The 27,864-nt window shown below is 50.0% G+C and overlaps 14 protein-coding genes across 14 annotated transcripts; 4 read left to right on the top strand and 10 right to left on the bottom strand.

Moving 5' to 3' along the window:
• Positions 1 to 76: 76 nt before the first annotated feature.
• Positions 77 to 593, bottom strand: CH63R_02081 (uncharacterized protein; the record flags this gene model as incomplete). Its single annotated transcript, XM_018297056.1, has 2 exons — positions 77 to 400; positions 543 to 593. 2 exons carry the CDS (start codon positions 591 to 593, stop codon positions 77 to 79), a joined length of 375 nt encoding a protein of 124 aa, XP_018161872.1.
• A 546-nt stretch (positions 594 to 1,139) lies between these two features.
• Positions 1,140 to 2,253, bottom strand: CH63R_02080 (uncharacterized protein; the record flags this gene model as incomplete). Its single annotated transcript, XM_018297055.1, has 3 exons — positions 1,140 to 1,352; positions 1,427 to 1,498; positions 2,071 to 2,253. 3 exons carry the CDS (start codon positions 2,251 to 2,253, stop codon positions 1,140 to 1,142), a joined length of 468 nt encoding a protein of 155 aa, XP_018161871.1.
• A 66-nt stretch (positions 2,254 to 2,319) lies between these two features.
• On the bottom strand, positions 2,320 to 3,155 carry CH63R_02079 (uncharacterized protein; the record flags this gene model as incomplete). The annotated part of the gene is made up of 2 exons (XM_018297054.1): positions 2,320 to 2,988; positions 3,081 to 3,155. 2 exons carry the CDS (start codon positions 3,153 to 3,155, stop codon positions 2,320 to 2,322), a joined length of 744 nt encoding a protein of 247 aa, XP_018161870.1.
• Positions 3,156 to 3,900: 745 nt separating this feature from the next.
• Positions 3,901 to 4,749, bottom strand: CH63R_02078 (Glutathione S-transferase; the record flags this gene model as incomplete). The annotated part of the gene is made up of 2 exons (XM_018297053.1): positions 3,901 to 4,095; positions 4,150 to 4,749. The coding sequence occupies 2 exons, from the start codon at positions 4,747 to 4,749 to the stop codon at positions 3,901 to 3,903; spliced, it is 795 nt and encodes a 264-aa protein (XP_018161869.1).
• Positions 4,750 to 5,061: 312 nt separating this feature from the next.
• On the bottom strand, positions 5,062 to 5,574 carry CH63R_02077 (uncharacterized protein; the record flags this gene model as incomplete). Its single annotated transcript, XM_018297052.1, has 3 exons — positions 5,062 to 5,198; positions 5,249 to 5,469; positions 5,537 to 5,574. 3 exons carry the CDS (start codon positions 5,572 to 5,574, stop codon positions 5,062 to 5,064), a joined length of 396 nt encoding a protein of 131 aa, XP_018161868.1.
• Positions 5,575 to 6,455: 881 nt separating this feature from the next.
• On the top strand, positions 6,456 to 7,142 carry CH63R_02076 (uncharacterized protein; the record flags this gene model as incomplete). The annotated part of the gene is made up of 3 exons (XM_018297051.1): positions 6,456 to 6,755; positions 6,814 to 6,983; positions 7,037 to 7,142. 3 exons carry the CDS (start codon positions 6,456 to 6,458, stop codon positions 7,140 to 7,142), a joined length of 576 nt encoding a protein of 191 aa, XP_018161867.1.
• A 1,619-nt stretch (positions 7,143 to 8,761) lies between these two features.
• CH63R_02075 (Cytochrome P450) lies at positions 8,762 to 10,613 on the top strand (the record flags this gene model as incomplete). Its single annotated transcript, XM_018297050.1, has 2 exons — positions 8,762 to 9,850; positions 9,903 to 10,613. 2 exons carry the CDS (start codon positions 8,762 to 8,764, stop codon positions 10,611 to 10,613), a joined length of 1,800 nt encoding a protein of 599 aa, XP_018161866.1.
• Positions 10,614 to 11,391: 778 nt separating this feature from the next.
• Positions 11,392 to 12,640, bottom strand: CH63R_02074 (Secreted aspartic proteinase; the record flags this gene model as incomplete). The annotated part of the gene is made up of 4 exons (XM_018297049.1): positions 11,392 to 11,758; positions 11,830 to 11,920; positions 11,977 to 12,336; positions 12,388 to 12,640. The coding sequence occupies 4 exons, from the start codon at positions 12,638 to 12,640 to the stop codon at positions 11,392 to 11,394; spliced, it is 1,071 nt and encodes a 356-aa protein (XP_018161865.1).
• A 2,697-nt stretch (positions 12,641 to 15,337) lies between these two features.
• On the bottom strand, positions 15,338 to 15,813 carry CH63R_02073 (uncharacterized protein; the record flags this gene model as incomplete). The annotated part of the gene is made up of 2 exons (XM_018297048.1): positions 15,338 to 15,590; positions 15,644 to 15,813. 2 exons carry the CDS (start codon positions 15,811 to 15,813, stop codon positions 15,338 to 15,340), a joined length of 423 nt encoding a protein of 140 aa, XP_018161864.1.
• A 1,590-nt stretch (positions 15,814 to 17,403) lies between these two features.
• CH63R_02072 (uncharacterized protein) lies at positions 17,404 to 19,045 on the top strand (the record flags this gene model as incomplete). The annotated part of the gene is made up of 3 exons (XM_018297047.1): positions 17,404 to 17,742; positions 18,404 to 18,663; positions 18,805 to 19,045. 3 exons carry the CDS (start codon positions 17,404 to 17,406, stop codon positions 19,043 to 19,045), a joined length of 840 nt encoding a protein of 279 aa, XP_018161863.1.
• Positions 19,046 to 20,944: 1,899 nt separating this feature from the next.
• Positions 20,945 to 22,404, bottom strand: CH63R_02071 (Arsenical-resistance protein; the record flags this gene model as incomplete). The annotated part of the gene is made up of 4 exons (XM_018297046.1): positions 20,945 to 21,601; positions 21,656 to 21,742; positions 21,809 to 21,951; positions 22,008 to 22,404. The coding sequence occupies 4 exons, from the start codon at positions 22,402 to 22,404 to the stop codon at positions 20,945 to 20,947; spliced, it is 1,284 nt and encodes a 427-aa protein (XP_018161862.1).
• A 673-nt stretch (positions 22,405 to 23,077) lies between these two features.
• On the top strand, positions 23,078 to 23,684 carry CH63R_02070 (Arsenate reductase; the record flags this gene model as incomplete). The annotated part of the gene is made up of 3 exons (XM_018297045.1): positions 23,078 to 23,239; positions 23,321 to 23,435; positions 23,509 to 23,684. 3 exons carry the CDS (start codon positions 23,078 to 23,080, stop codon positions 23,682 to 23,684), a joined length of 453 nt encoding a protein of 150 aa, XP_018161861.1.
• A 245-nt stretch (positions 23,685 to 23,929) lies between these two features.
• Positions 23,930 to 25,572, bottom strand: CH63R_02069 (Cytochrome P450; the record flags this gene model as incomplete). The annotated part of the gene is made up of 4 exons (XM_018297044.1): positions 23,930 to 24,111; positions 24,175 to 24,871; positions 24,930 to 25,451; positions 25,507 to 25,572. The coding sequence occupies 4 exons, from the start codon at positions 25,570 to 25,572 to the stop codon at positions 23,930 to 23,932; spliced, it is 1,467 nt and encodes a 488-aa protein (XP_018161860.1).
• A 1,292-nt stretch (positions 25,573 to 26,864) lies between these two features.
• On the bottom strand, positions 26,865 to 27,144 carry CH63R_02068 (uncharacterized protein; the record flags this gene model as incomplete). The annotated part of the gene is made up of 2 exons (XM_018297043.1): positions 26,865 to 26,996; positions 27,076 to 27,144. The coding sequence occupies 2 exons, from the start codon at positions 27,142 to 27,144 to the stop codon at positions 26,865 to 26,867; spliced, it is 201 nt and encodes a 66-aa protein (XP_018161859.1).
• Positions 27,145 to 27,864: the final 720 nt, after the last annotated feature.

Here is a 27,864-nt window from a genome sequence, read left to right as displayed (position 1 = left end):
TGAGCGAGATTCCGGAATCGAGGTCCCACAGAAATCCAGTCATGTCCCGAGCTCGATTGTTTTGTCGTCCAGGGATTCAGGGCGCCTGCGGCTTACCGTCGTTGACATCGGGCCCAAAGTGGGGAGCCTGCGCCGCATGCTTCAAGCCGGCCGCCCAACATTCCATGGCCCGCACCTTCATCTTCGTGATGGTGGTCTCTTCTTGTAGGTTGGCGATCTTGAGCTTCAGGCCGGCGACTTCTTGGCGGAGATTCTCGATCTCGCCGGCGGCCGAGAGGCGTTTAGCCTCTTTCACTCTACGGTCGGCTTCGAAGTGCATGGTAACTATCTCCAGCTTCTTGAGAAGAAATAGAGCCTCTTTGCCAAAGTCGGGTGCTTGTGCATCGATATCGTCCAGTATCTTGACGAACACGGAGGGTGATGGGAGATCCAGACTGGCGATTTCTCATGAAAATAGATCATTGCGGAGGCCACGGAAATATTCAGTCTTTTGGGCGCGTTGGTAAACACAGTAATCCTTGGAGGAAAGGTTTGCTACTTACCAGAGGCGTGGGGGCGGCAGTGTCGCTGTCTACGGAAGGCGATTCGCTCATTATTGCGGATTACCGACAAACCGAGGTAAGTTGGCGGTGATGTGTGGTGATCACGAACTTTACTGTGTGCCAAAAGCAAAGTGTTGCCTCCAGTTTATAAGCTCTTCAATTCAGGGCTGGGTGAGTTTGAGAATTGGCGGGTATTCGAAATCACTTGTCAAGTGGTCTTTTTGTCTCGGCTCAGAGAGTCTGGGAATAACGTGACCCAGAGTGGAAGGTAAGGTCGAGAGTAGAGACACAAACCAGTGATGTTTTGGGGAAGACACGGGGAAGACCTTTGACTTTATCTACATCTCCTCAATCTCCATCGTGTTCTACGACTGGCCCCTCGCAGAGAGCGACAAACGCGAATCAAGAGTTTTGCTTCGTGCCCCCAACCAGTTCGAAGTTGGCATCGGCATTCCGCCCATCCCACCCGGGATTGTCCTCGTCGGTGCGCTTGCTGATCCACCGTTTCACTTTACTGCTGCGATTTCTTTGCAACCCAAGCCCAGTTTGGCTGACGCAAGTGAGGTACATTAGGGAGGATACGAGTCAATGGACTTCTTAAGAAAGAAATTGGACGATATGGCGTATGACATCTTCAGGGCTCCGTCTCAAGAACCCAAGCTCAGAAGGGCGATCTCGGCCCTTGGAATGGTCTTTGTCCCGCTTGTCGGAAGAAGGTTCGGATGCCTCGTTGGCCTCGAAGATGCCGAGTCTCTCGGCTTTCTCAGCCAGCTGCTCCATGGAGTCTTTTTTGCCTGTGACAATCGCTTTCTGGTTTGTCAAATAAGTCAGCGATGGAGCCTTGGACCCTGGTGGCATCACTGGGGGTGGCGGGGGAAGCTTACGTTGGGGTTGAAGTAGTCAAAGGCGCTTCCGCTTCCGACTGGCGCTTTGTAGCGGTTCTTTTTGTCAACTTCCTATTAAAAGATCAATGTTTGTCAAGAGAGGCGAGAAAGAACGCCTTGCAAAAGCAAACTATCCACAAGGGAGAGGGTAAATTGCTATTTCGCTGGGTCTTGGCTGAAGTTCTTCTTCTTGGTGGGAGGTGTGGTTATTTTTTCTTTGGTTTTTGGGAGATAAGAGGGTAGGTGACCAGATGTATGGGCAGGAGAGTGGATTTTGTGAGGGCGTAAAGCCTTTCCTTCCTTCCCTGACTTGTTACGTTGTACGAGAGGTATCGCTCCTTCTTTCGAAGTCTGACGTTGATACGAGTGAGCATATTGCCATGAAACTGCAATTCGTTCTCAATTGATTTGTTGCATAAAGCTGCAGCTCTGTCTTCTTTTTTGTGTTTGTGCTTGCATATTTGCCCTAGGTACTTTGCAACGCTGCTCCTGCTAACAGCCTCCCTTAAGAGAGGCAAGACCCATGTTCAATCCCAGCTGCATTTTGCCATTCTCAAGTCCTGTCTCCTAGTATTGTGCAAGATATTGCAAGTCCTAGCGCCCGTCTACGCCTGGAAAACCCAGCCAAGAAGCATGAGACCTACATGCGCAGCCACAGCCAACTTGATTGTGTAGAGAACAACAAAGGCTGCCAAGACGAAGAAGTAGTAGTTGAAAGCCTTAATGATGGTTCCCATCTGGTCGAGATGTTTGTGGTTGAAGTGAGGTATGACAGGCTCTAGGTCAGGGTCTTCGTCAAAGGCCTCGGTGAGGAAGTCGGCGAGCATTCGGAGATGAGCAACACACTCCTGACGGAAAGCAGGATCCAATGGGTCTCGGATGACGATCCAATCCTAGTGGTCTTTGCGAGAGAGTCGAATGGCGGAAGCAAGAAGACCTCGGGCGTTCAAAGGCTCAAAGGCGTGGAATTCCTTTGGCTTGGGGTAGGCAGTGAAGGTATAACTGGCACTGCCATTGCCACTGCCATTGCCGGCCACGTTTCCTTTGATGGACTTGAGCTTGGGAACGTTTATGGTAGTGCCATTGCTGTTACCACTGTCCGCCACGTTTCCGTTGATGGGCTTGAAGCTGTTGGTAGGGTAGCTGCTGATGGGGTTGATGCTGGCATTGGCATTGGCATTGCTACTGCCACCACCGCCGCCGCCGCCGGAACTGCTACTACCACTGCTAAGACTTGCGTTGCCAGTGCCTGCAACTTGGGCGTTGATGGGCTTGAAAGAGTTTCTGGGACCATCTTCAGTGGTGGGAGCACTGTTGTATTCGCCATTGTTGTAGCTGTAACCGGTGGAGCTGTTGCCGTGGTGTCCGTCAGCTGCCGAATGGCCAGAGTCATTGGTGACCTCGTGATTACTGGTGAGGTTGTTGCTCATGAAGTGGATGTAATTCCAAGTAGTGTGGTGCTCCACGTTGCCGTAATCAACGAGGAGGGCCGGAGGGGTGTTCGGGGACATCGGAGGTTCAAAGCCGTCATCATAGGCAGCCAAGCTGCGTTCCTTCTGCAGCTTCACGAAAAAAGTCAGTCAAACAACTCGTGTGGTTGTAGGAAGGAAATGAATACAGCAAGTTGGGTGTGTAAAAGAACGGAAATACTTACCAATACGGCTCTGCGACTGCGTCGCTGGGCGTCGCGGCCGCGGCGCGGAGCGAAAGCTTCGTCCACATCAGACATCTTTATGTCTGGGTTGGACGATGGGAGTTTGGTGAAGCGAATTCGAGGATCGGGGCTTCTTGCCACTTTGGTCAGAGACCTTGCGCTGTTGCGAGAGCGAAGAGTTTCGCGCTCTATTGTTGTTTTTGTGGCTGGTGCCACGGCTTTGAGGGTGAGGCGAACGCGTTGGAAGTCGAGAAAAAAAGGCACGCGTCCGGTCGCGTTGATGGGTTACCGGGTGAATACTCAACGGATGACTGATTTTCTTTTCCACTAGCCTCTGTATTACAGGAGGGGTCTGGTCAAAAAGCGATGTTGCCATTTTCATTCAGTCTTCGCTTGATGTGAGCTCGAAGGCCTCTCGGACATTATTTGATATCCAAGCGTTCCCATGTTCAAAAATTTTACAACTTGGGCCGCCACTGCCGAATGATAATCTCAGAAACGCTGTTAATAGCGACAATACCAGCGACTTTCGGGCTCTGGGACCCTGCATTGCAAAAGTCATTGAGCGAACACCTGCCACGATTACATTGCTTCACGTTGGCATCTCGGGAATGTTCGCGAGATCAGAACCGGAAAGTCTTTGTGGCAGAGCCCACTGGACCAGCATCACAAATAAATTTCAGCTAAAACAAATGGGGACTGCACTGCTATGCCCCTCACAATTTCCACACGTGATTCAAAGCATGTCTTCTATTTCGGCTACGTCTTCATTGAGTCGTCTCTGATCAAGAAGACGCCTCTCTCTATCCATTGCTCTCCATCACTCTTCATCCAACTCCGGGTAGTGACGGTAGATGCCCTGAGAGTACTTCTGTCTTCGGTCGCTGGCGAGGTACTGCTTGATCTTTGGACGCTCCTTGACAGCGTCATAGAGCTCGAAGAGCCCCTTGTAGTCGCCACTTCCCTCAAGGCGCTTGAGAGCGTTGGGGAAGGCGAACTTGAGGCCATCGATGCACTGCGCAGCTCAGCATCATCTAACATACTCGTACCTTGGGGAGGGGGATCTCACCTGAAACAGCACTAAGTCTGCATATGTCAACGATCCTCCGTAGAGCCAAGGTCCTTCGCCGCTGGTCTTGCTCTTCAGAACCCTCTCAAAGTAGCCGAAGAACTTGGGCAGTCGGTTGGTGGTGTAATCCTTGGCCTTGCGCTTACTCTCCTCCTTCTGGTCCTCGTAGTACAGCCCAGTCGCGACAGGGTGGTGCGTGTCGTGCGCCTCGTTGCTCAAGCCGTCGAGCGCCGTCAGCGCAAGCGCATTGACGTGGTAGATGCCGTCGTCGTCGCCGGAGATCTTGGGCGCGAGGCCCAGACGGGGGCCGAGATACAGCAGGATGTTGGGCGTCTGGCTGATGACGAGGTCGCCGTGCTTGAGGATCGGCGGCGCCAGCGGGGGCGGGTTGAGCTCGTCGCCGAGGTACTTGTCATCGATCTGGGCCAGCACTGTCTTGACGCCGCCCTCGACATGCGCCGTGTCGGTGTACTCGGCTCCGGCCTCCTCGAGGAGGAGCCGGACGTGTTCACCTCGGCCGGGTAGGCCGGGCCAGTAGATGAGCTCGTAAGGGACGTCCTTGGAGGATCTTTGACGCTTCGCACTGGGGTTTTCGGCCATTGCGAGATCTTACAGATTTGGATAAGGTTGGGTTGAGATGGTGATTGATGCGATGTCGAGATGGCGAGATGGTTGAGGGGCTGTAGGTGGTCGCGTGAAGTTGCGAGCGTGGAGCCTTAAGTCATAGGCAGGGCAGGAGTTAGACGGCGGGGTAGTGGGGCGGACAGTTGCATCCGATGGCGGGGCAGTGGATCGGCCGTCTCGGCACTACTTCGGGCCCGGCTTCCGGCTTATGATGACAAGCAAAAGTTCTCTACATCACACCTAGAAACTAAAACTACATATATCAGGCACAGCTTATGATATCAAGTCCTAGTCGGCATCCTTGCAGTAGCCCTGGAGTCCATTGAGTCCGCAGTAGTAGTCAAACTCATCCCCGCCGAGATGGAAGCCGAAGGAGAAGCACGACGGTGTTGGATTGGAGTCCATGTAGTACGTGTCCATCTTGCCTATAGTCGAGTTAATATGATTACAGAAAGCGTAGATATGGCTTGCTTACAGTCAGGGCAACTGTCCCATGTCTCTGAGCCGGTATTGCGTAAGGCGTATTTCGAGCACGCATATTTGGTGGCGTCGGTGTTGAATGCCCACTGCTTCTGGTTAATACTGACCTTTACAGCGTTCCTGTTGCTGCTCACGTATGCTCCAACCACTGCGTCACCACGATGTCTTTTTCCACAGGCACAGAAGTTGTGCAAGTCGCCCAACACGCCGCTCGTACTGACCGTATCGTGTTAGCAGACGTTTACAAACTTGACTTGGTGGTATTTTCCCCGAGAATGCTCACAAAAAGGCAAAGATAGAAACCGGTGGGAACCTCATCATGCTTATAGTGAAGGAATATGATGAAGTTTTGAAGATGGCAGTTATGAAGTTTCGTGTGGTAACGGTCGACCGATTTTATATGTAGCTGAAACAAGTGCAAGGTTGTATCAGCCTTTGTGGTTAGAAAAGCATAGCCAGTCTAAACGGAATTTAGGTCGTTTTTGCAGTTTCTCGGGCTCCAAGCAGAGTGGTGCTTAGCCGGCTAATGCAATTTTACCTGGATACTTTGTTCATGATGCTGATATCCTGATATCCAATCGGCCTTTCCGTAGTTCTGCCACTAACGCTAACTGAAGTCCCACCTCCTCTCGGCCTAGTTAAGTCCGCCATTCTTAACCAGTAACATCGTTTCAAAAAGATCGTTCTTCATCCTTTTTACTCCACTGTCATTCTTACATTCCACAGAACAACAACAGTCGTCAAAGTAAGTTTGACATCTACATGGTCTGGATGTTTGACCCTTCCGGGGACCCAAATTTGCAGAGGCCTTAAAGTGAGGACCAACCCGTTTATGGTCAATGATCACTAATCGGTAACCATATGCAGGCAACCCTTCCTATAGGTCCTGGTGTCTAAGGCTCTCATTTCCATAATTTACTATCATAATTCGATTAGCAATGACGGCCTCCGACGGGCACCGCCCTCAATTAATCAAGGCGTTCAATTTATCTAACTCTTTCCAGCCGCTTCCCACGGATGCCGATGTCTTTTATGTGACAAGATCAAGTGAAGATACGCAGGTCCGGAGAAGAAATTACATATACTTGGAGACCGCCTAATCTACCAGCTTTCCTATCCTCTGTTGTCCCAACCAGCTCATCTGCTCAATCATTTATCAACTTCACACTCGTTTCTCGCCACATTTTGGACAAATTAATATCATGCTTTTCAAAGAGATCGCTGTCGCTTACTTCTTTGGCCTTGCTGCCTCGTCTCCGGTGCTTGGGGCCCCACCAGCTTCCTCTGACGGACTGCCGGGGGTTGATTCTGATAGTTTCAAGCCGGATTGGAAGACGATTGAAGCCGACTTCAAAGAACAGCTATCTAAGACCAAGAATGGTCAAGCTCTTTCCAAGCGCCTCAACACCCATAGCGCTACTAATGTCGGCTTGGGGCAGATCATCTATGCTGCTGGATCTGCCGCCTACAACCATGTCAAGAGTATCTCGAACTGGAATGAGGTGCGGACTTCGTTGACTGAAATATGCGTGTGGAAAACTTTCTTAATGTTGTTTACAGGCGCGGGAGCAATTCACTCAGCTCACAACCAAGATAATGATTGACCACAACCCCTACCCAACGGAGGCGGTTGCCGCCATCTGCTACAACAAAGGCTATGACGTTAGAGACCGTCGAGGAATATATGGCTTGACCAGTCAGGAGCTTGCTATCTGGCCTCTCAAGACTGAGTACGACGGTCTTCCTTGTGTTATTTCGCCGTAAATTCTAACTTTCTCAATAGTTACGACTGTTTCTACATGGGCAAGAATAACGCCTTCTGGTCTCAGGGAGACGGTGGCACGATCAACGCGAGACTTCCCGGCTTCCTTCTCAAAAGCTTTCACTGACCACTTGATAGCTTTACACCCGCTGGTATACCGGCCTTTGCAGATTTGATGACCAGTCAGACCTTTACTGCAACTAAAACCCTTGTGGTTTTGACCCCGCATAATAAACTGAGCGGATGACGAAAACCGTAATTCTTCATTCGCATCTTCCAACTTTCGAACTTCCCCTGTGCTCTCATCTTTGCTCTTTTATTCTACCTGGGTTGGTGTACGCCACGGCCCCTCCCAAGCTGTTGAGCTTAGCTTTCTTGAAGGATGTGATTGCAGTTCAGTTAGATCACCAAATACCCATACAGGATTAAACCTTGGCCAGATCAGTCATTATCCCCGCAATGACTTGCTAAGAATTTTATGAGCTGCATATGAATCATGAAATGAAATGATGTGGGCGCTAGACCCATGTAAACTAGCTCCCTAGAAATCTTGGTGTGATGCGCAAAGGGCGGCACCCGTGAAAAGCAGTTTTGGAACGCACGGGTCATTCAGATTGGCGATTACACTGTTCTGCAAAAAAAAGCCATGTGCGAACAAGCTTTGACATGGATGGGTTATCTGCGTGAGGAGCCGCACAGGCAATTTTGAAGGCAGGGGACGGGGCGGGATGGCGCGGACTCCGTGTGATGCAATCACATAACATGTATGGTGGTTCAGACGATTCCCCGCGGTTCCGTCGGCTACTTGTGAGATGGATGATTGACATGTTATCGTTGCTTACATTAAGACAGGCCAGAGGGGTATGCACGATGACGATGGAGTCTGACGCAGTAGTTGCGTGCTGCTAGGAGATTCCCCAACGTACTCCAGCCACCGGCTTTTTAATGCATCTTGGGTCATATTGCTGTTTGCGTCTTTATGAAAGTGCCAAAAAACGAGCCCCCAGCGCAGTTTTAGGGCCATTCTGCCGCTCGGTGATGTACTTTATTATTTAACTGCCAACAGCAGCGCTGTTCCGGGGGAACGTACAGACGACGCCCTTGGGTCTTGGCCCAGCAAATGATTAGGTATGCAGTCCCGCGGGCTGCAGCTCACACGATGGCCTTTTCCAAGATTTAGTGTGGAAACATCGACAAGTTCCTTAAGAAAGACGAGACAGATGCATTAAAGAGGCCGTATCAGCCGCAGAGTGACGCGCGGGCTGTGCTGCGCAAGCCGGCTCCGGTCGAGCCGCATCGACCGTTTGTGTCTCGCCACTTTCAAAAGCGGTGTGAGCCACCCCGAGTGACATCATATCCACGGATGAATCAATGGAACCGATCGTGAAAACTTGATGTCTGCCACTGAGACACTTTTGTTTGCTCAGTACTTGCACTGAGAGCAACGATTCGGCGTCTGTAAGTCGCAAACTCCAAAGCGTGTCGTCGTTGGGAGCGGAACTTGCGGACTTTGCGGGACGCGGCCGAAGAAAGTGCGGCGCCGGGGGCGGAACTCGCGGGACGCGGCCGATGCTGAGAACCCGGTCGGCATCCGCGGATGACCGACCGAGTTCCAACTTACACCATGTAGATGTTCAACTTCTTATAACAGGCTCGGGAATCTGAATGAAAAAGAACAAACAAATGACTATTATCAAATTTCATACAAGTTACAAGAGATCTAAATTTTATCGAATCATTTTCAAAATGACGACTGCCGACGCCATAGAACCAGTGGTGTTCCAGCTGGGACTTCTGCAAATCCCGGACACGACGCAGCGGATTTTTGGCATTGTAGCTGCAGCCATCGCCGTTGCGCTCTACGCTCTATATCAATATCTCCTCCCAAAGCCCATTGCGGGAATTCCCTACAACCCAGCCGCCACTCAGTCCTTGCTCGGTGACATCCCAACGATGCTCAAGGAGTCCAACGGGAGCCCTCTACGGTGGATGGCCAAACAGGGCCAACGCCATTCCAGTCCCCTTTTCCAACTCTTCATCACGCCCTTCTCCAAGCCTATCGTCGTTGTTAGCGACTTCCGCGAGGCTCAAGATATACTCATGCGCCGCAAGGAGTTCGATCGCTCTGACTTCTCTATCGCTCTGCTGGGCGGCGAGTCCCCCAACTTCCACATCAACCTGAAGTCGGGACAGGAATGGAAGAGCCATCGGCGGCTTCTGCAGGACTTGATGACTCCCCGCTTCCTCTCTGGCGTTGCCGCTCCCAACATCTACGAGAGCGCGACAAAGCTCATCGACTTGTGGAAGCAAAAGGCTCGCGTCGTCGACGGACGACCGTTCAGCGCCGAGAAGGATATCTATTTCGCCGCGCTCGATGCCGTTTTGGACTTCGGATTCGGTGATAGCTACCCCCATCGGGCTCTACCTCCCCAGATCGAGTTGCTTAAAGCGGCGGAAGAGCAGACGGTGCAACAGTCCCCTGACCCGGCTGCCGCAGGGACCCCGGTTGACTTCCCCGTTGCCCGCCCGCACGAGTCCATCGAAGCCACCTTGGCCATTGGTGACCTCGTCCAGGATGTCGCAGATTCGGGCTTCATCAAACTTGCTTGGTGGTTGAAAGGTTTCCAGCCGCATGAGAGGAAGCTCAAAAACATGAGGACTGAGTTTCTTCGAGAGCAGGCTTCCCACGCTGTGGAAAAGCTCCAGAGAGAATCCGACGAGGAGAATGAATCATGGGTCAAGTGCGCCGTGGATCTCATCGTTCAGCGCGAGCGCTCCTTCGCCAAAAAGGAAGGTCGTGAACCAGTATACTGGTCCTTGACTATGAAGGATGAAGTAAGTTTCACACACCATCTACCATAGGCTGGTCCTAAACTAATGTTACCAGCTTCTCAGCTTCGTCGTTGCCGGTCACGATACTACCAGCACAACTATCTGCTGGGGCGTCAAGTTTCTGGCCGACAACCCGCGAACACAGACCAGGCTCCGACAGGACCTATGGGACGCCCACGCCGAAGCCCTCGTCGAGAAGCGTGCGCCTACGCATGACGAAATCACAAAGGCCAAAATTCCGTATCTCGATGCCGTCATTGAAGAGATCCTGCGGGTCGGCCACACCGTCCCAGTCATAGATCGACAGTGCACCCAGGACACCGTGATCCTCGGCCACCATATCCCAGAGGGTACGCATGTGTTCTTGCCGAACTTTGGCCCTAGCTTTACCTCGCCACCTAATGAGATCGATGAGACACTGCGAGGAGAGACGTCTCAGCTAGCGGCCAAGGAGCGTGGCATCAGATCATGGCCTGTGAACGACATGGAGGTCTTCCGCCCGGAGCGGTGGCTGATGCAGGACGAGCAGACAGGCAATGAGGTTTACAATGCTACCGCGGGTCCAACCATTCCGTTCGGTCTGGGCACCAGGGGCTGCTTCGGACGCAAGTTGGCGTATCTGGAGTTGAGGCTGTTGATAAGCTTGATCATCTGGAACTTTGAGCTGCTGCCCTGCGGTAAAGAGTTGTCATCGTACGAGCCCATCGAGGGTATTACGAGTAAGCCAAAGCAATGTTACATCAGATTGGCCGGGGTGACCGTTTGATTTGTAACGAACGATGTCGTCAATGAGTTGATGGCACAGTCAGAAGCGGACATGCGGTCTTGGTCCAGGAGTGGTGGCAAGGTTGGTGGATGGAGATCTGAACTAATACAATAGTGTATGGCGTACCAGGGTTCAAAGAAGATGGGAACATGTAGATGGATGATGTATTCCTTGAGAAATAGAGACTTGTATTAGTGAGAGGTTTTACTTTTTTTTTTTAGCCAATTCTTCCCTTCCAAAATCGTCGCCACCACAGTTGTGATAAGTGTTGTGGAAGTCAAACGCCAGTGGACTCAGTTGACCTCCAATATTTCGCGGTGCTATCCAAAATGACCTATTGATTATTTGTTTCCGATCTATGTGACCCTATAGGCAGCCTCTAAGCCACCGAGCCAGTGTTGATTACAAGCAAGTTCTGCTAAACACCAAGTCCAAGAACAGCCTGCCATCTGGCTCTACTCATCAAAATTATCTGATATCTACACCTTGAATAGAAGAACGTTATAGTCTAACAGAAACCCCTATAGGTTCACTCAGGCCTCTAAAGAAGAACAAATGAATGCCACCGACTGCTTTGGCTCACAACCGGTCAGTTTGGGAATGGGATCACCGCCGCTGTCAAAAGCAACAACCTTCCCCCCACAGTCTGCCGGCTGGGCCAGACCAACTTTTTTGTTGTCGTAATCGAAGCTGAGATAAGCGGACTGGAAGAAGGGTGCTGTGGAATCCCATCGTAAGCGTCTGTCAAACCACCGACGAAAAAGAGATCATTGTTCAATTACTTGCCTCCAAGGACGAGTTGTCCCTTCCACGTAACCAGGATTGCGACCAGGCAATAGTCGCTGTTTTCTTCCACAGTTGCGTCCAGAATAAGGTTCTTGTATGGGATCTTGATCGTCGCATTTCCGAAATGGAAGTCCCAGCTGCCAGGTCCATCCCTTTTCGAGCATGGCGCGGTGTACAAGTCGTTTCCGTCGTTGATCGCGCCTAAATCCCGCAGCAAAGGGTCGACGAAGGAGTGGCGGAGCCGCATGTACTGGTTGGCCGTGTCCAGCGTGAAGATGGAGTCGGCGGCGTTTACGCCGTAGGCTTGCACCGAGCCATTCGAGCTTGTCTGGCCCATACCTGTGAGGGCAATAGACGGCCTGTATAATAAGACAGTCAGCCTCAACACCATCTCTCGTCAATTTAGTAGTGTTACGGTCGGGGACCTCACGCCCAAGTGCCGAGCTCATCTTTGAGGAGCGGACGCCTCACAAGTTCGCCACTAAAACGGCCTGTATCGGCACCACCGAAAAGCAGAACGCCTACCAATACGGTAAGCATACTGCAAGGCCACAAATACGAAGGCAATCTCGCCAACCTTTCTTTTCATCAAAGCCTCGTAAATCAACGCTGTATGTCCGGCTTGCTATCGCACCTTGGGCTGCCAAGCTGTCGACGATGGTGTTGAACGGCTTGTTCCGTCCGTAGCCAAATTGCAGGTTAGGGCCGATGCTGAGAAGCCCACCTGTGGGTAGTCCATCGGGTCCCTTACTCGGTATACCGAAACGCTGCTTGGAAATTCTCACTCCGGCAATCCTAAAGACATCTTCAAAGTAGTCCAGATGAAACTTTTGGACGCTCGATGGGATCGTAGTTGGGTCCCCGTAAGCCACTTCAATAGAGCCAAAAGATCCATTGACGAAAGTACTCGACTTGACGGGGTTGAAGTTGGGAAACCCTTTTTGTGATCAGAAACGGTATCCCAGCTGGATTACAGGGCAAAACTTACACGTGTCGGAAGATCTCGTGTTCAGCGCCAGAGACAGCTCTTGGTACGGGGTGCCAACGTCGATTTTGATGCCGTAGTATCGGTCACTCATATCACTTTGATTGTTGACGAGAGTGACGTCCTTGACCCCCGTGGCCCTGTGAGTAAGTTGCGGCGATTTCTGGACCTCGATCGGAAGGCTGATGGTACCAGCGACAGCGGAGACCGAGCGTAAAAGCATCGAAAGCGCTAATCCACTCAGTAAACTGTCCATTTTTTCACCGTTGATATCTGAAACAATACTTAGTATTGGAATAGAGGACTGGGTTTCCGACGAAGTTCTGAAAAGTGCCGGCATGCCCAGACAGAAAGGCCTCCTGTATCACTTATACGAGGACTAATCCGAGTTCATGGATCGATTCTCCTTGGCAAGTCTCAGGCACTTCGCGCAAGTCGGTCCCATGTATGGATTTGATTATCGAACTCTAAAAGAGTGCTACCTACCTAAATTCAGTTCCTTACCCATCACCATGTCTAGATTTGTTCTAGGTTTCCTTCTACCCTCGAACAACAAAGATGAGGTGAACATGTGGATACAAAAGTTTGGTCATAGGTAAAAGGCAAATCATGAGGCCATGAGGGGCTACAAAAGTACCAGAGTGAAAATTGGAGGAAAGTCCTCATTCTTAAACGGGGCTGTTTTAATGTTTACCAGTGGCATATACGACGGGATTCAAAAGCTTTTCGCCTGAACAAAGCCCGTGGGCGCAGTCTACTAAGCAACATTGTCATTCGTTTTGAATGACACAGGTTAAGCTCGCAAGCTAGAGAGAGCGATGAGAACTTGGTAACGGCAGGTCTAGGAGCAGGTTATCACTGCAGTCGCTGGCGCCTTGATATGGGTTAGTAGACTTAGCATAATGGGAGCATCATTCGTCCAAGAAGAAAGGCAACTGCATCCAAAATGGCTCGAAAATGCTGCAAGGCCAATGCCACGATTCATGTCATTGGCTTAAGCCAGGATCATCTCGTGCTAAAACTGAACAGGGTTCGTGAAAATCGAGGAAACCACCGGCTGTCCGCGGCCCGCCGTTCCCCGCAGGACTATCACGCCAAGACGGCAGCATACCGAATCTAGTCTCGGTTTTACACCCAGTTCTACGAGTCGTCCGTCGGGCCCATATCTCAGGGATATGGTCCGTGAAAGCTTTGCTACATTACGTTCGCTCTCATGCAACAGACTGACTAAGGCGCAAGCAAACTTGATCAGGTCTTGAACCGATGCAAGATTTGCAATTCACGTCCATGTCAAAAAGCCCCGTAATTATCATTAAATACACAATCAAACATACTTCGTGTAGATGTATTCTGTCCGACCAGTGGGATCAATCACGGCCTGTCACCTGCTCCAATTCGGGGCAGCTACTTCGGCATTTGTCTGTGTCAAAGAATTCTAACTCCACAGTTGCTTCCAAAGACTTCTATGAAGCATGTGATAACGCCAAAGTATTAGTTGATTAGGTGACCCAAAGTATCTCCCGAGTATAACTCCTTCCCGTCTTCATTCAGTGTCAACATGGATGATGTATCTTCGCAGATCGTGTCAGATATAGAGGCGTTTTCGACATGCTATCCTGATCGTCGAGACTTTGGTAATCTACCCTTGGTCTAGGAACACTACATCTGATACGTAGAACAAGGAGTCAGATACGTTTATTGGGTCCTGAATATGCCCTTAGTTCTTGATTATACTCGCCAGTATTAAAAGTTATGAGCAAGATCACCTATCGAGATCTTTGAACACAGGAAAAAAACCGAGTCTCTCGGCGATGGAGAACGCGAGAACCTTTCTTGATTCGGTTTGAAACCAATCGGCGGTAAGCAGTTGGGCCCAGGCTCTGAGGCACCAAAAAAGGGGAAATTCGGAATCTGGCCCATTCGCAGCCTGGGTCTAGATCAAGCTCTAGGTAGCCCCTCTTGGACTCGTATTCAGAGTTCTTCACACTTGAGACGTCAGCTGATTGATAGTAAAGACTCCATTCATTCCAAATTAGGACAAGGGCAGCCGTTGTCGTAGACTATTTTCAGCGGATGGCACGAGCCCTCAAATGAAATATGGGCTTCCACATTGTGCTTTTAGCGGGGGGCGCCGAGGAAGTGGACAGTGATCCTAAAAGCTATAGATCAATGCCTCGATACTATTTCAATTTCAACGGGCCGCTTCAACCTGCTCACTAAGGTCAACGAAATTTACCATAGTTGCAAAGATCTTGACCATCGTTTATTTCGGGATAACGAGGAGGGCTAGAGCTTTGGTCTCAGCTGTTCTGCGTTCCAATATATCTTCTCCATTTTTATCCGTAAACTGAATAGCTTCATCATTCTCAAAACTGACTGACCGGGGTGGGTGGGGGGTAGTGTCGCTGTCCGCGGATAACCGATCACAGTCTACTTGGGTCCCGGTGGCCAGATCTTTACACCCTGGCAATGGTCGGCACAAGGTCATCAGATCAGTAATTGTGTATAGACTCCATGCTTTAGAATTGCTATGCAGATTCTTAAGGGTGTGCCTGAACCCACTAGTCAGTAGCTGCAAGCTTGTCACCTTCAGGGCGCCCATGATCAATTTCACGCATTTAAGCATTGCATTTTTATCAAGGAAATGTTACTGTTGCATTATACATGTCATCGGTGAATGGCCGAGTGGCCCAAACTCGAATGCAACGGTTAATCTGAGAAAAGTTTTGTGAGACAAACTATGCCCCGGGCTATTTCTTTAGCATCAGCAATTCTAGGATGACCTCCTTTGATTTGTCTTGATGACGTTGAGGGCGCCAAACATGCAGGCTCTCAGGTTTTCACATTTAATGTAATGATGACGGCAACTTTTCCATTGCTCAAAAAGAGCTTCTCAAGCTCAATATGTAAATCTATCTGCTTTGTTCTTGACCAATAGGTCATTTGCACAGCTTCAAACCTCAACGGTTTCGAGATGGAGATTGGGCTCAGTCATGCAGGCGCTGAGAACACCCTCGGTACCTGAGTGCCCACAAGTGTATCTAGGCGAGCCAGTTTCCACAGTAGCCATAAATCGGTGGTCGCGGTCCATGATACCGATGAACGTGGCCCAGTATTGGATGCCAGAATAGCCGTTGGGAAAGTAGATGGTCGCGTTGTACAAGGGAGAAGAGCAAACGGCATTCAAATCCCGGTGGTTGTCATCCCTTGAAGTACACTGTCAGCACCCTTTTTCGAAGAATACAAAATGGATCCGTACCACTCAGCATTGCAGTGAGCCGATTGGTTATCGGCGTTGTTGACGATGTCGAATTCGAAGGTAAGAGTGTAGTTGGCCAGCGTTTTGGCTCCGACGTTCGTGATTTCGATTTCGGAGGCCACCGCGGACGCGGCGACGAAGGCCGCGGAGACGAGAGAGTTGAAACGCATTGTGCTAGTTTGGATCTTCCACGATGTATGCAATCAGATTTGTCTTGCAAGCTGAAAAGAAGATGTTGGCAAACTAAAAAAGAACGCCTCCCAGACAGACGTAGACAGCTCTATATATACTCAAGTCGTGTCCCTTGCACACAAGTACGAAAGTTTGTCCAATTCAGAAACCCACATGAACGCAGTCTTCCAATCAGTAATCGTTGTAAATACGAGTCTGTGGGTGCGGATTCAAGGGGCGAGTGCTACTAGGGGGTGAACAAATAGCTCGTATCGACCTCAAAGTGTTGAGCAGACCCATAGATAAACAGTCACCGCTTATTAGACAGCCAGTAGACACAACTAAGTACGGTACAAAGGCGATGTCCGAGGCAAAAACAATGAGGACGCAGCACCCAGGTGACGTAGGCGCTGCTTTGGGCAGCCGTTGCACATGTGGGTTACGATAGTAATGGCTGTCAGATGAAACAAATGAGAATCAATTTTTTGGGAAAACTGCAAACACACAATGATGAAACGAGTAATTGATATGGTCCGGTAGGTTTCTCTGCTATCGGTGAGGCAAGCAGAAGCCGGAGGTGCTCGGACGGAATCGCAAGTGGACACTCTACTTCAATAGCCCACGCATTTGGGTAGTTATACACTTCATCAGTAATACCTACTTCACTTCACAGTGGATGTGACCCCATGAACATTCTTCTACGATTAGATTCAATAGCACTTATATTTTTGGCCGAGTAACGAGTATTGATCACTCAGAAGTGTCTTTGCTTGATTTCTGCTAGTCCTGGGCATCATGACCCAGGCTCTTTGGTGATTGTTGCCGGCCGATGAAAAAGCCTCCTGTACTGTGTAGACGTCAGCACCAAGTTTTTCATCTGCGGAGGGACAATAAACTTGAATAGGAGTCATGTGACATCTGATTCTCTTCCGATCCGGATCATCGTTGCTGGGGGTCTGGTTTGTCCCCTGGTGGGTTGTCTGCGGCGGCTAGATTAGGTCCAAAGCTGTGGTGGGGGCATGTTTTTTCCCCTATTACAAGCTAGAGACATTAAAGCGGCATCCGCGGAACGTGGGGGTTGGTTCCAGTCCTTATCTTTCAACGACAAGTCACACAACAGGCAACCATCAGCTACAATGCTGACATCGTTGAAAAGGGAGAGCAAGGCAACTTGAAACGCGTTCTCGTGCCAAGCAACTCATCAACTCAATTTTTCAATGCATCGAACTTATAACATCGAGGTCTTGGACCACCCAGGTCTCAGCATGAGTCTGGCTGAAAAAACGACTTTGCAAGATTCCCTTTGCAAGTTGGGAGCCTTGTGCCTCGATCCTCTCCCCAAGTACCAGGTCTTCGACACAACATCATGCAGTGCTTTAGATGACAAGATCATCGTCATCGCACGTCAAAACGGCGAGGCCGTGGCATTTCTTTCCACAATTTGGCTGCCCATCACAGCGCTGGACACTCCGCTTCTTCACTCTGGGTTGACTGTCATACATCCAGCTCATCAAAAAACGGGTGTCAATCTCGATTTGTTTGCAAATCTCTTCCTTCACATCATCAAAGAGCACCCTGAGGGCTTCTGGATGTCGACATTGGCCGAGGTCATTAGCTCCCTTGTCCACGTATCGAAGTACACTACTCGCGTCTTCCCCTCACCCGAGTGGTCAAACCAACATCCCTCGGGGCTACCATCAGAGGTCCATGTCGCCATAGCCAGGGAGATCAGCTCAAAATATCGCGATAAGATGCTCATCTCGCCAGGCGCTATCTTCGACGAGGATTCTTTTGTGTTCAGGGGCTCAAACGACTCTGATCAAGGGGAGGCATTCCGGAAGGACGCTGATAACGAAAGATACTGGCATCGCGATCAGGAGGCAAGCTCCTTTTACAGAAAGTTGTTGAGACGGAACAAAGGCGACGAGGTCCTTCAGATCTCTTTTTTGGATCCCACACATCTGGCAAACCATATGAGAAGCCAACGATTCACTGGGAAATATGGCACTAGAGCTTCCAAGGTAACCTTGCCACGGCTTCAAACGTTGGTGCTCTTGACCTTGACTGACAATTCATACAGCTTTGAGGGCCCGGATATGGTTTTATCAGCGGCCGATTGTGTTTCCTGAATTAAGGATGCAACTTTAAGAAACTTTCAATATTAAGACACTTCATTGACCGTTCGAGAGGAAGAGTGGAAAAGATACGGACGTCAACTGAACCAGTACTACCACAATGCTTCACATGTCTTTGCATCAATCAACGCCACTGTTATTCTACGTAGCCGATTTTTCTACAGTATCAAAAGATTCTTTGTGTCTTTCGCACCGTAGACAAATGTTCCTGGTCTCAGATATTCTCACGAGTGGGAAAAGTAATTATTGTACCGGTGAATGTTGGCCTTGCTAGAACTAATTAGCGGTACATCTCCCTGGTCTCCTGAGCAAGTTTAATGGACTCGACGCGATCCCAGCTGTGTAAGATTGAGCATCGTATCCACCACCGTAGTATTTCTAGTGTGTCTTAAACTTCAATAGTGCCTCGTTGGCATCCAGGGTCGTTGCGCCAATCCTACTGACATGTCCGCAGTCGACTGGGCATCCTTTAAAACGGGAGACTTTTGCCTTTTCCAGACGAGAACCAAACACCACCACCACCACCACCACCACCACCACCATCATCATCATCATCATCATCATCATCATCATCATCATCATCATCATCATCATCATCATCATCATCATCATCATCATCATCATCATCATCATCATCATCATCATCAAGAAATCTTACCCACCACCCACAGACATTAACGATGAAATTCTTGTCGCCATCCTTGCTTCTCCTAAGTCTTGCGGCATCAACTTCCGCTTCCGCCATCGAAGAAAGAACAGAAACTGCTGCTGTGGGGCATTGGCTCACCGACAGATGCATCGTCACTGTGTATGACTTGTTTCCAATATAATAGCCACCTTGCTGACCTGTAATAGCCGTGCTTCCGGCCGTAATGAGGGCACTTACACCTCGAGGGTCGGTCCCGTTGCTTGGAACTCTGGCGGCCTCATCTCACAAGGACTTTTCTCTGGCTGCGATCTCAAAATTGATCGCAAGCGTTCGCCCCCGCCAGGAGGATGCTCGCAGTGGACTGCTTGGATTGAGGGTGGAAGCTGCAGTACACTCGACTATTTCAAGGTCAGGTCGGCTTTTTGTGACGACCCAAGGTTTTGTTAAGATTTTCAGGCCCGTTATGGATTTTACTGGCTTGAATTTCAGCGAAAAGCAAGGCCACCTTCCTGTCGTTGTGTTGCATAGATTTCATTTGAAGGAGGGAACTGTTGCATTTGGCCTGTTTCTACTGCTAGCTTGTCGGATGCGCATACTTCAGTTGTATTGCCTTATTACACCCGAGCCCCTAGCTTCATTCTTGGTAGTCTACTAGTAAAGTCTGGCTCTTACTCTACAAGTCTTTCGAGTGATAGTAGATTACACGGCCAAAGCCAGTCTCATTTAGCGACCATCGTTTGAAACCATCGTCATGTGTAGCCATCTCTCAAATCATAATCACTAGCCTAAATAGCTTTGCTTTGAGGTCAACAGCGAATGCTGTTGTTCACTTTTTGTATATTTCATTCAGATGTTTGATTTAATAGTACCGTTCTCTCTCTGCACTAAGGACCTGGATAAAGGCGTGTTTTTTCTCAAAAGACATTGTTAGACGTCTTTTCCTGGTTCGAGTCTGATGCAAAGGATTTCTCAATGCAAACTTGTTCTGGAACACACAATCTTGAACCCACACCGTGAAACATTAGATCCAGACGACCCATCCATCCCTCTGCGGCTCCTCGACGGCTCCGCAGGCTGAGAGCACTCGGGTAAGGTAGCTGCGGACGTCTGCTCGGCAGCGATTACAGTAGCCGAAAGGGTCTCGATCTGTTCTTCACCGACCTTGGGGGGTCGCTATCGTCCTTGGCCAAGTGCCAGGAGCAGGGGCTCACTTTCAATTACAGGATTTTTCAGGCGTTGTATATGTCACCGGTTCCTAACACCGACTCGTCGACGTTCAAATACCTCTTGAAAGACTGGTGTCTGAGCCGGACCAGTGCGCGGAGCTTGTCCGCATCGACGCAGAGCTCACCCATGCCCGGGACAGACATTCCGTGGCAGCCTTTGTGGCCCCTGGCAGTCAATTCGCCTAAACCAGTCCATTGGATTGCCGTTGTTGCACAAATAGTGCCAAATGGGCTGTTCTGGACGATGGTCAATCTACCTCCGGCAGCCGTGGACGCAAGCCCCAGGGCGAGGAAAGTGGATGAGGAATTCACACGCATGGCTTAGAGGCAGGGTTTTTCAGGTTCGGCATCAACATCATCCCTTCCATGAGAGGACAGAGTCAGACTTACTTTCACTTGTTGGGCTAATAGCCGTTTCAGGAAACCTTAGACGTGTATGCTCACTGATGACAGAAGATTGTAGATTTGAGATGGAATTGAAGAAACCTCTCTTTAACGCTGCGCAGCGTCTTCTCCGTCTTTGGACAAACTTTGTAACGACAGTATTAAAGTTGACCTACACGACCTTTGCTGGCCACTCGGACGGTTGCTACCCCGGAAACTCCATTTCACCATCTTTAAAGCTATATGCAACTATCTTGCAGCTTGCGAGTTAATCGCTCTACGGTTGCCTAGCTTGGACTACAGGGCTGAGTCTCCACAAACCTTCGCGACGTTGTGTTGCCTCCTCGCTGGTGGAATCATGTTTGAGCATCGACGTGTCTTAAGAAGCAAACGAAGGTAATAACTGTAGTCTGAAAGTTCCTGAAGCTCAAGAAGAGCGGGATTCTTTTGCTCTCAGTATGATTCAGTCAACCCCTGAAGGCGGTCGTAGGTTTACTCTCTTCGTGATGGTAGTGATGACGTAGCCGGCTACTGAACAGGACTCCCTCCCGCTCCAGTAAGGGTGGAAGCATGAGCACCTCACAGCTGTGCAAAAACAACATTATTCAGGCTGATTCTTAATTATCTTTAACCTAGGTACTATGCGAGATGGTTTTCGTCACTTTCTGCCTCTTCCCCTCACAACATCAATCTACCTGCTCTAGTGTTTACAACGCCATTTAGATGCATTCCACCTTTATGCCGTAAAGTGCCACCGTTTAGCTACCAAACGGACCAGGTACACGAGCCCGATCAGGACTGGAACCTCAATTAAGGGCCCAACAGTAGAAGCAAGAGCTTGCTGGCTATCCGGTCCAAAGGATGCAACGGCCACAGCAATGGCTAACTCGAAATTGTTACTAGCAGCCGTGAAACTCTGTGTCGCTGAGAGCGAGTAGTTGAAACCAGCGCGACGCGATAGCCAAAGGGTGAGGAAGAAAATGACGGTGAAGTATACGATCAGTGGTGCAGCAACGCGAGCGACTGATACAATTTGCTGCACGACTTGACGACCCTGAGAGGCGAACAAGATAAGAATCGTGTACAGAAGACCGATAAGCGACCACGGCGAAAGAAAGCGCATGAAAACGACATCAAACCATCGTGGGCTGGCTAGTCGACGAACCAGAAATCGAGTGATAATGGCCGCGCCGAGGGGGATGCCGAGGAATACGGCAACGCTTGTGGCAACTGTCGAGTAAGAAATTTCCTGGGCCGCCGAGTCGCCACTAATTATGCTGATGAAGAAGATGGCCATTGGCGCATAAAGGACCATTTGGAGGATCGAGTTGATGGCAACGAGAATGGCACAGTATTCGGCGTCACCGCCAGCGAGCGCATTCCATATCAAGACCTTGCATTTTTCTGAGTCAGTCACAAAAGCCGAACATGGGGACGCTCAACATACCATGGCAATACATCTTGCAAGCCCAACAAGAATCAGACCTTCTCTAAGTCCATCCTCATCTGGAAGAAAAGCCCAAGCTAGGCCAAGCTGACGGGCGTGTTGTTAGCATAGCTTTGCTTGAGCAGTGACAAAGATGAATACCTAATCACGTACCATGAGAAAGGGGGCAACAATCCAGTTGATGAATACACTGAAGGCGATTTGCCTCCAGATTTCGCGGTGTGCGAAAACCTGGTGCAACGACTCAAAGCGCACCTTGCAGAGAATTGGGTACATCATGACGAGTAGGCCGACGGCTATCTATCGTTAGTAATGTGCATTCCATCCTCCACAAGTACTCAAGGGCACATACCGATAGGAATTGACACATCAGTGAATTTGCCTTTTTGTAGAGCCGGACCTACGTCAGGGACAAAATTGCCTAGAATTATGCCAACGGCCATGGCAAGAAAGATCCAGAGAGCTAGGAGCCTGTCAAGCCAGCCTAAAGCCTTGAAAGCAGAGCCTCTATCGTCAGCCGATTGCCTGGGCATGGCGGGCTCGGCGACCTGTTTCTCTCCGTCTCCCGCCTGTGCAAGCCCTTGTTCAAGATCATCCTGCGAGCTCTGATCTTTGGGCTTGCCAAGCGGATCGTTGCGGTCTCGATCCTCGGTCGGTACGGTGGCATTAGTGATGACGGCCACGTCAGGGTTTGTGGGACAATGTGTCGGTCGTGCTTTTGGCATCGCGTCTGGGGGAGTAGTATGCATAGCCTGAGTTGTATTTGTTCGAGCCAGTCTTGCTGCGTTGAATACGGTGCCGTGGAAGAAGAGTTGACTGGAATGCAGCCAGTGTTGAGTATGCAGATCAGGTTAAATACCCAACACCAGGCGCCCTTTAGACAGGCTGTTTTCTCATGGTGAGTCTTCCCATCCACATGCTCACCTAGACGAACCAACTAAACGCAGACAGTGACATGCTACTTTCAGGCTCTTTCGCTGAGACAGGTGGGTGGCACTAACAAATTATCAAATAATCGACGGACGCTGGTAGCTAAAACAATTATGTCATAGTTGAGAAAGAACCTGGCGCGTGACGGAAGGTAAAAGGATGATTGGTCAATGGTTTCTGGCCAATCGATATCGGACAGTGACATTTCAGAAAACAATACACTGACCAGGGAGTGCGATGGTCCCCGAGATTGAGAGCAAGCTTGGTCTGTCTGGGTTCCTATGGTACAACATCCCGCCTAATCACTCCTATAAATACACGCTTAGCTAGTATCTGCCTACTCTTAGCTACGAATCGATAATTCCTAAAAAGCCGTCATTGAGTGAAGCAGGCGGGCAATTCTAGCCATCTCTTCTCTCGTACTGACCAACCAAAAAGGTTCAGTCAAAGCCTCATCAGGTCAAAGGAGCAGTTTGCAACCCCGCTGCCACCATGAGCGCAACGGAAGTGCCATGGCACGCAATTTATCCGCCTCCGAAGAACCCCAACCACGGCGGCATGACGCCCAGTGAAGTGATGAGTGCCATCAAATGTGCCGACAGCAGCGGCCCGAAGAATCTCGTTCTCGTCGACCTGCGCCGCAATGACCACGAGGTTAATTGCCCCCACGCTGTCGTTCCCCGCCGTTAAGATCAACTAGAGGTGTTTTGTTCTGATCGCTGACGGGTGGCGAAGGGCGGCACGATTCGTGGCTCTATCAACCTCCCTGCTCAAACTCTCTACCCATCTATCCCGACGCTGTACAGCTTGTTTCAAGCAGCCGGCGTCAGCACCGTTATTTGGTACTGCGGTAAGCTCCGCCTAATAGTAGACTATTGTCAGATTCCTAGGCAGACAGTTTATTCACGCAGCAGCTCCGCAAGGCTCGTCTCGAGGTCGTGGTACACGAGCGGCAGGATGGTTCAACGACTACCTTGTGGACCAAAAGGATGACAAGATGAGAAGTGTCGTCCTGTTTGGTGGAATAAGGGGCTGGGTGGCGGCTGGTGAAGAGTACATCAGCTACGTGGACGAGTACGACCCTGCTAAGTGGGATTGACTATGATGTGTGAGCCAAAGAAATTTCGAATGGCTCTCTCGCCATTTTTGTAACAGATAGTTTTCGCTTTTGCCAAAAAGATGCCGCCCTGGTATTTGATACTCATGGGTCGTTGCCATTTCCACTTGCTTTCTGCCTAGAAAAATATGAGCTTGGATTAAGATCGGCGTTACTTTCCATTGTATTTCCTACTATATATTTCATGTTCGGATCCGATCTATAGGCATTAATTCTGTGCAAGGTCTTCACCCGTTCAGCTTGATCAAACAACGATGTCCACTCGGGACCATTAGAAAGTGCAATGCTGGCTCCATATCCTTGTCACACATTCCCTCTATACTAGACACCGTTGCGTTCGGGAAAGCCTTGAAAAAACGGGCGGTGATCAGGCGAAGTTCAATCCGCGCCAAATGTCGACCCAGGCAAGCTGTGAGAAAGGTTAAAGCCGAGCTAAAGATGACGCGAAATTTGGCAAAACATGGAAACTTACTTCTGGCCCCACCCCCAAATGGCATGGTGCAATCCCTCATCTCCTGGGTGGTGTTTTCCCATCTCTCGGGGTAGAATCGATATGGATCGGGGAAAGCATGCTCGTCACGGTGCAGACTGTACGCCTGCGTGGTGACGGTGAACCCACCAGGAACGAACTGGCCAGCAAGCTCTGCTCCGCCGGGCGGCACCAGTCGAGGAAGTCCGCACGGAAGTGCCGTGTAGAGCCGCAAAGTCTCGTTGACGATCCAGTTCACGTACGTCAATTCCTTGAGCTCGTCGTAGCCGTAGTTCTCCGGAAGAGTGTCCAGCTCTCTCAGAAGTTTGGCCCTGATCTCGGGGATCTTGCAAACGGCCCAGACGAGGTAGATCATGGAGTTGGCGGTAGTGTCGCTGCCGCCGACAATAAATACCTGGGCGTTGTCGCGTATCTCTATCGGCGTCCATGTCTCCTCCTCTCCGGCGTTGTAGAGCTTCGAGAACACAGTCGGGTGGGGATCGGAGCCTGTTTCTTCCACGCGCTTGGCGTGGCGGTTGAGTGCGCCCTGAGCATAGTCAAAAGTCCGATATTGGATGGCGGTAGCCTCCTTGAAGACGGGAATTGGCAGATAGAGTGAGATCTTGGCGATGGTGGGAAACATGGACCGGAGACCGCCGACGAAGCCTAAGCTGACGAAGTCGTTGACTGAGCGATTTTTCTGCAACATTATTGGTTAGTTGACCTTCTCTCAACTTCCGCAGTTCAAAATAACACACCTTGCCGCTTTCCAGGTTGCCAAAAGACTCGCCGAACGCCAGGTCGCCAATAACGTCAAAAGAAAGAAACATGAACCACTTGGCGATGTCGGCTGCCCCGCGGGTCGTGTTCTCGTCGCGAATGCGCTCAATTGCAAGGCGCACTTTGCTGTCAATGCGGGGCAGGAATGTCTTCAAGCCCGTCTCCGACATGGGGTTCGACAAGAGCCGCTTGTACTTCCGATGAATCTCCGGACGGATCTCATTGAAGACGCTCGAGGAGTCGGTGATGAGAAGAGAGTAGAAGGGAGACTTGAGGAAGCCCGTCTTGACGCTGTGGATGCGTTGGCATGTTTGCGGATCAGAGATGTCGACCTCGTATGGGCTGTATCGCACCACTGGACCATATTTTGCGTGCAAGTCATGGATCCAGTCGGGGTGGTGAGCCGTGATGACCTTGAATGTCGAGGGCAGCGTCGTGAACCTGGTGTACCATGGCCCTGGAACATCCGACAGCGGGTTCGTGATACCAGCGTATATGTACTATGTTCTTGTTAGTCAAATAATCCTGTAGCATATCTGTGATGTAATAGCATACTGCAGCCAGTGCGATGGACACGAGGGCACCACCGAGATAGAAAGGGTTCGTTTTTAAGACATCCATGTTTACGCATTTAGACTGTCAAAGAACAACGACAGAGTTTCTCGTCTCTATTTCCAACAAGAATCTTATTCTTCATATACATCAAGGCAAATACACCGACTCTGTCCCGCAACATCGGAATTCCCCAATCCAAACCGGGCAGCCGAACCAGTTGAGTGCGGTGTGAAACCGTACTGACGCGAGATACGTGTTTCTCTGGCAGCTTTGGGATGACGAATGGACCAGTCAGGTTGGAGCACCGGCTCACAGCTGGCCGCGGGCTAACAATTGGAGTTGTCCGGTCGACAAGGTTCTGTTCTGGTCTTCAACGAAACATCCCGAGACCCCTACTACGTAATCCCCAATACGGATTCAGTAGAAACATCGCAGAAATGGGTTGTGACCTTCTAGTTCCTCCGTTGCGGTAGTACAGGGACGGCAACTATGCGGTCCGCCCGAGACGGAGATGTAAAAAGGCGAATGTCCTTCGGCTCTCTGAGCCAGAGATGGAACCGTACATTCTACTACCAGCCCTTGCCGTTTGCCGCAGCGAAGTGAGGGAGCAGAAGCACCCATATTTATCGCCGCTCATCTGATGATCCCCTAACCTTGAAATTCTTATGACGTGACGGACCCGGCTGATTTGTTTGCCTATTTTGGGCAAAAGCATACTCTACGCAGTAAATGGTCTCAATCCGCTTCTCCATTCCCCCACACCTGTTTATTCGTTGCAGACCTTTGTCTAGAATCAAAGGAGAACTAGACGCGCACTCGTTGCCTGGTTTCAAGCAAGTTTGGTCCCAGAATTATTTATAAAGCCCGAATAACAAGCATCGTGTTGCTGTCAAACAACGCAGTTAATTTCTCTTGACTCTCTGGCCAGCGACATGAGGCACATACTTGCCATTCTCCTTACAGAACAACAACGCGAGTTAGTCAAAGTTTTCAACGGGTTTGGAGCAGCTACAATAGACTCTATCTGAGTGATCAAGTACTTGACATCTATGACAACGAGCCTAGTCGTTTAGGCCAAGTCAGAATGTATACGTGCGTATCCAGACAAGGACATCACGCTCATAATGTTCGCCGCTTATCTGAGGCCAACTCTGCTCAATCAGAATCACAATCAGATGTAATTAGGACAAGCTCAGTGGCTCGGAAATCACTAGGTCTAGATTACTATCTTGCCACATAGACTTCTCGGCGAGTCAACCAGCTATAGGTTCCGGAATTCGGCCCCTAGTTTTTCCCCCACACGCTCTCCAAGTGATTGTAGACCCTCATATTCTTTGTCAATATTGTCTTCGAATAGATCACTGGCTGGGGTCGTCGCAACCACCAAGCACGAAGTTGATGTTGCTGAGTGGGCAGCCCGAGTCAACAGAGTCAATGCAAGCCTGGCTTTGGCAGCTCTGCTTCTTGAAGCGTTCCCGGGCATTGTTTTGCTATTGAGAGGTTAGTATCAATGTTTTCTCCACTCAGAAAGACCCTGTCAGTCAAGAGCATAGAAGAGGGGTTTCGTACTGGCGCAGCGGCTACGAGATTGCCCATGGCGAACACGGCGACCAGGACGGAAGAAACGATGACGTGCATTCTGATGAGGAAGGTATGGAATTTTGAATTTATTCAGTAGATGAAGGTGACCAGCAACAATAAAGGAGAATAATATGCAGATGCAGAACTAAGCAGCGGATGGCGTGATGACGGACAATTGAATGCGCGGAGTGACGAGGCTCTTATATCTCATCGCGCACATATCGCAACCCATTATTACGTAGCCCCGAGAGTCTTTAGGAGCGTCTCATCTGTCATCCATACTTTGTGTGATCGACGTTGACGATTCCACATGGGCGTCAAACAACGGATAATTATGCCTGGGGCTGCGGCGGATGAAACGCTGTGGTATAGAAATGCGATAAAATGACCTCGACTAGCAAATACGTTGAGTATTCTTGATTAATAATCCTGTTGGAAAACCAGCTGTTTGAAAGGATATCTGCGTCTAGCGATGTGGTGAGAGTCATAACAGGACGGTGCAAACGAGCCGCCGCGGCGAGAAGAGCTCGAAGTTGAACTGCCACGGCCAAGATCTTGAAAGTGTATGTCCTTAATGCTCTCCACGCCATCGTTTCAAAAGCTGAGATGGCAGTGGATGGTTCTTTGAAGTAAGGACACGACCTTATCATGCGGCCGGTATAGCCGAATGGTCAAGTTTCAGGACCTGAATGTCTCAGAGCAGGGGGGTGATTCCATGTTACCTGCAACTCGGTATTCATGTTAAGCAGACGATTCGGCCGATAACAACACACGCCA

This window comes from Colletotrichum higginsianum, chromosome 2 (assembly GCF_001672515.1).
Source record: "Colletotrichum higginsianum IMI 349063 chromosome 2, whole genome shotgun sequence".
Lineage (NCBI taxonomy): Eukaryota > Fungi > Ascomycota > Sordariomycetes > Glomerellales > Glomerellaceae > Colletotrichum > Colletotrichum higginsianum.
This window is presented reverse-complemented; position numbering and strand designations above follow the sequence as displayed.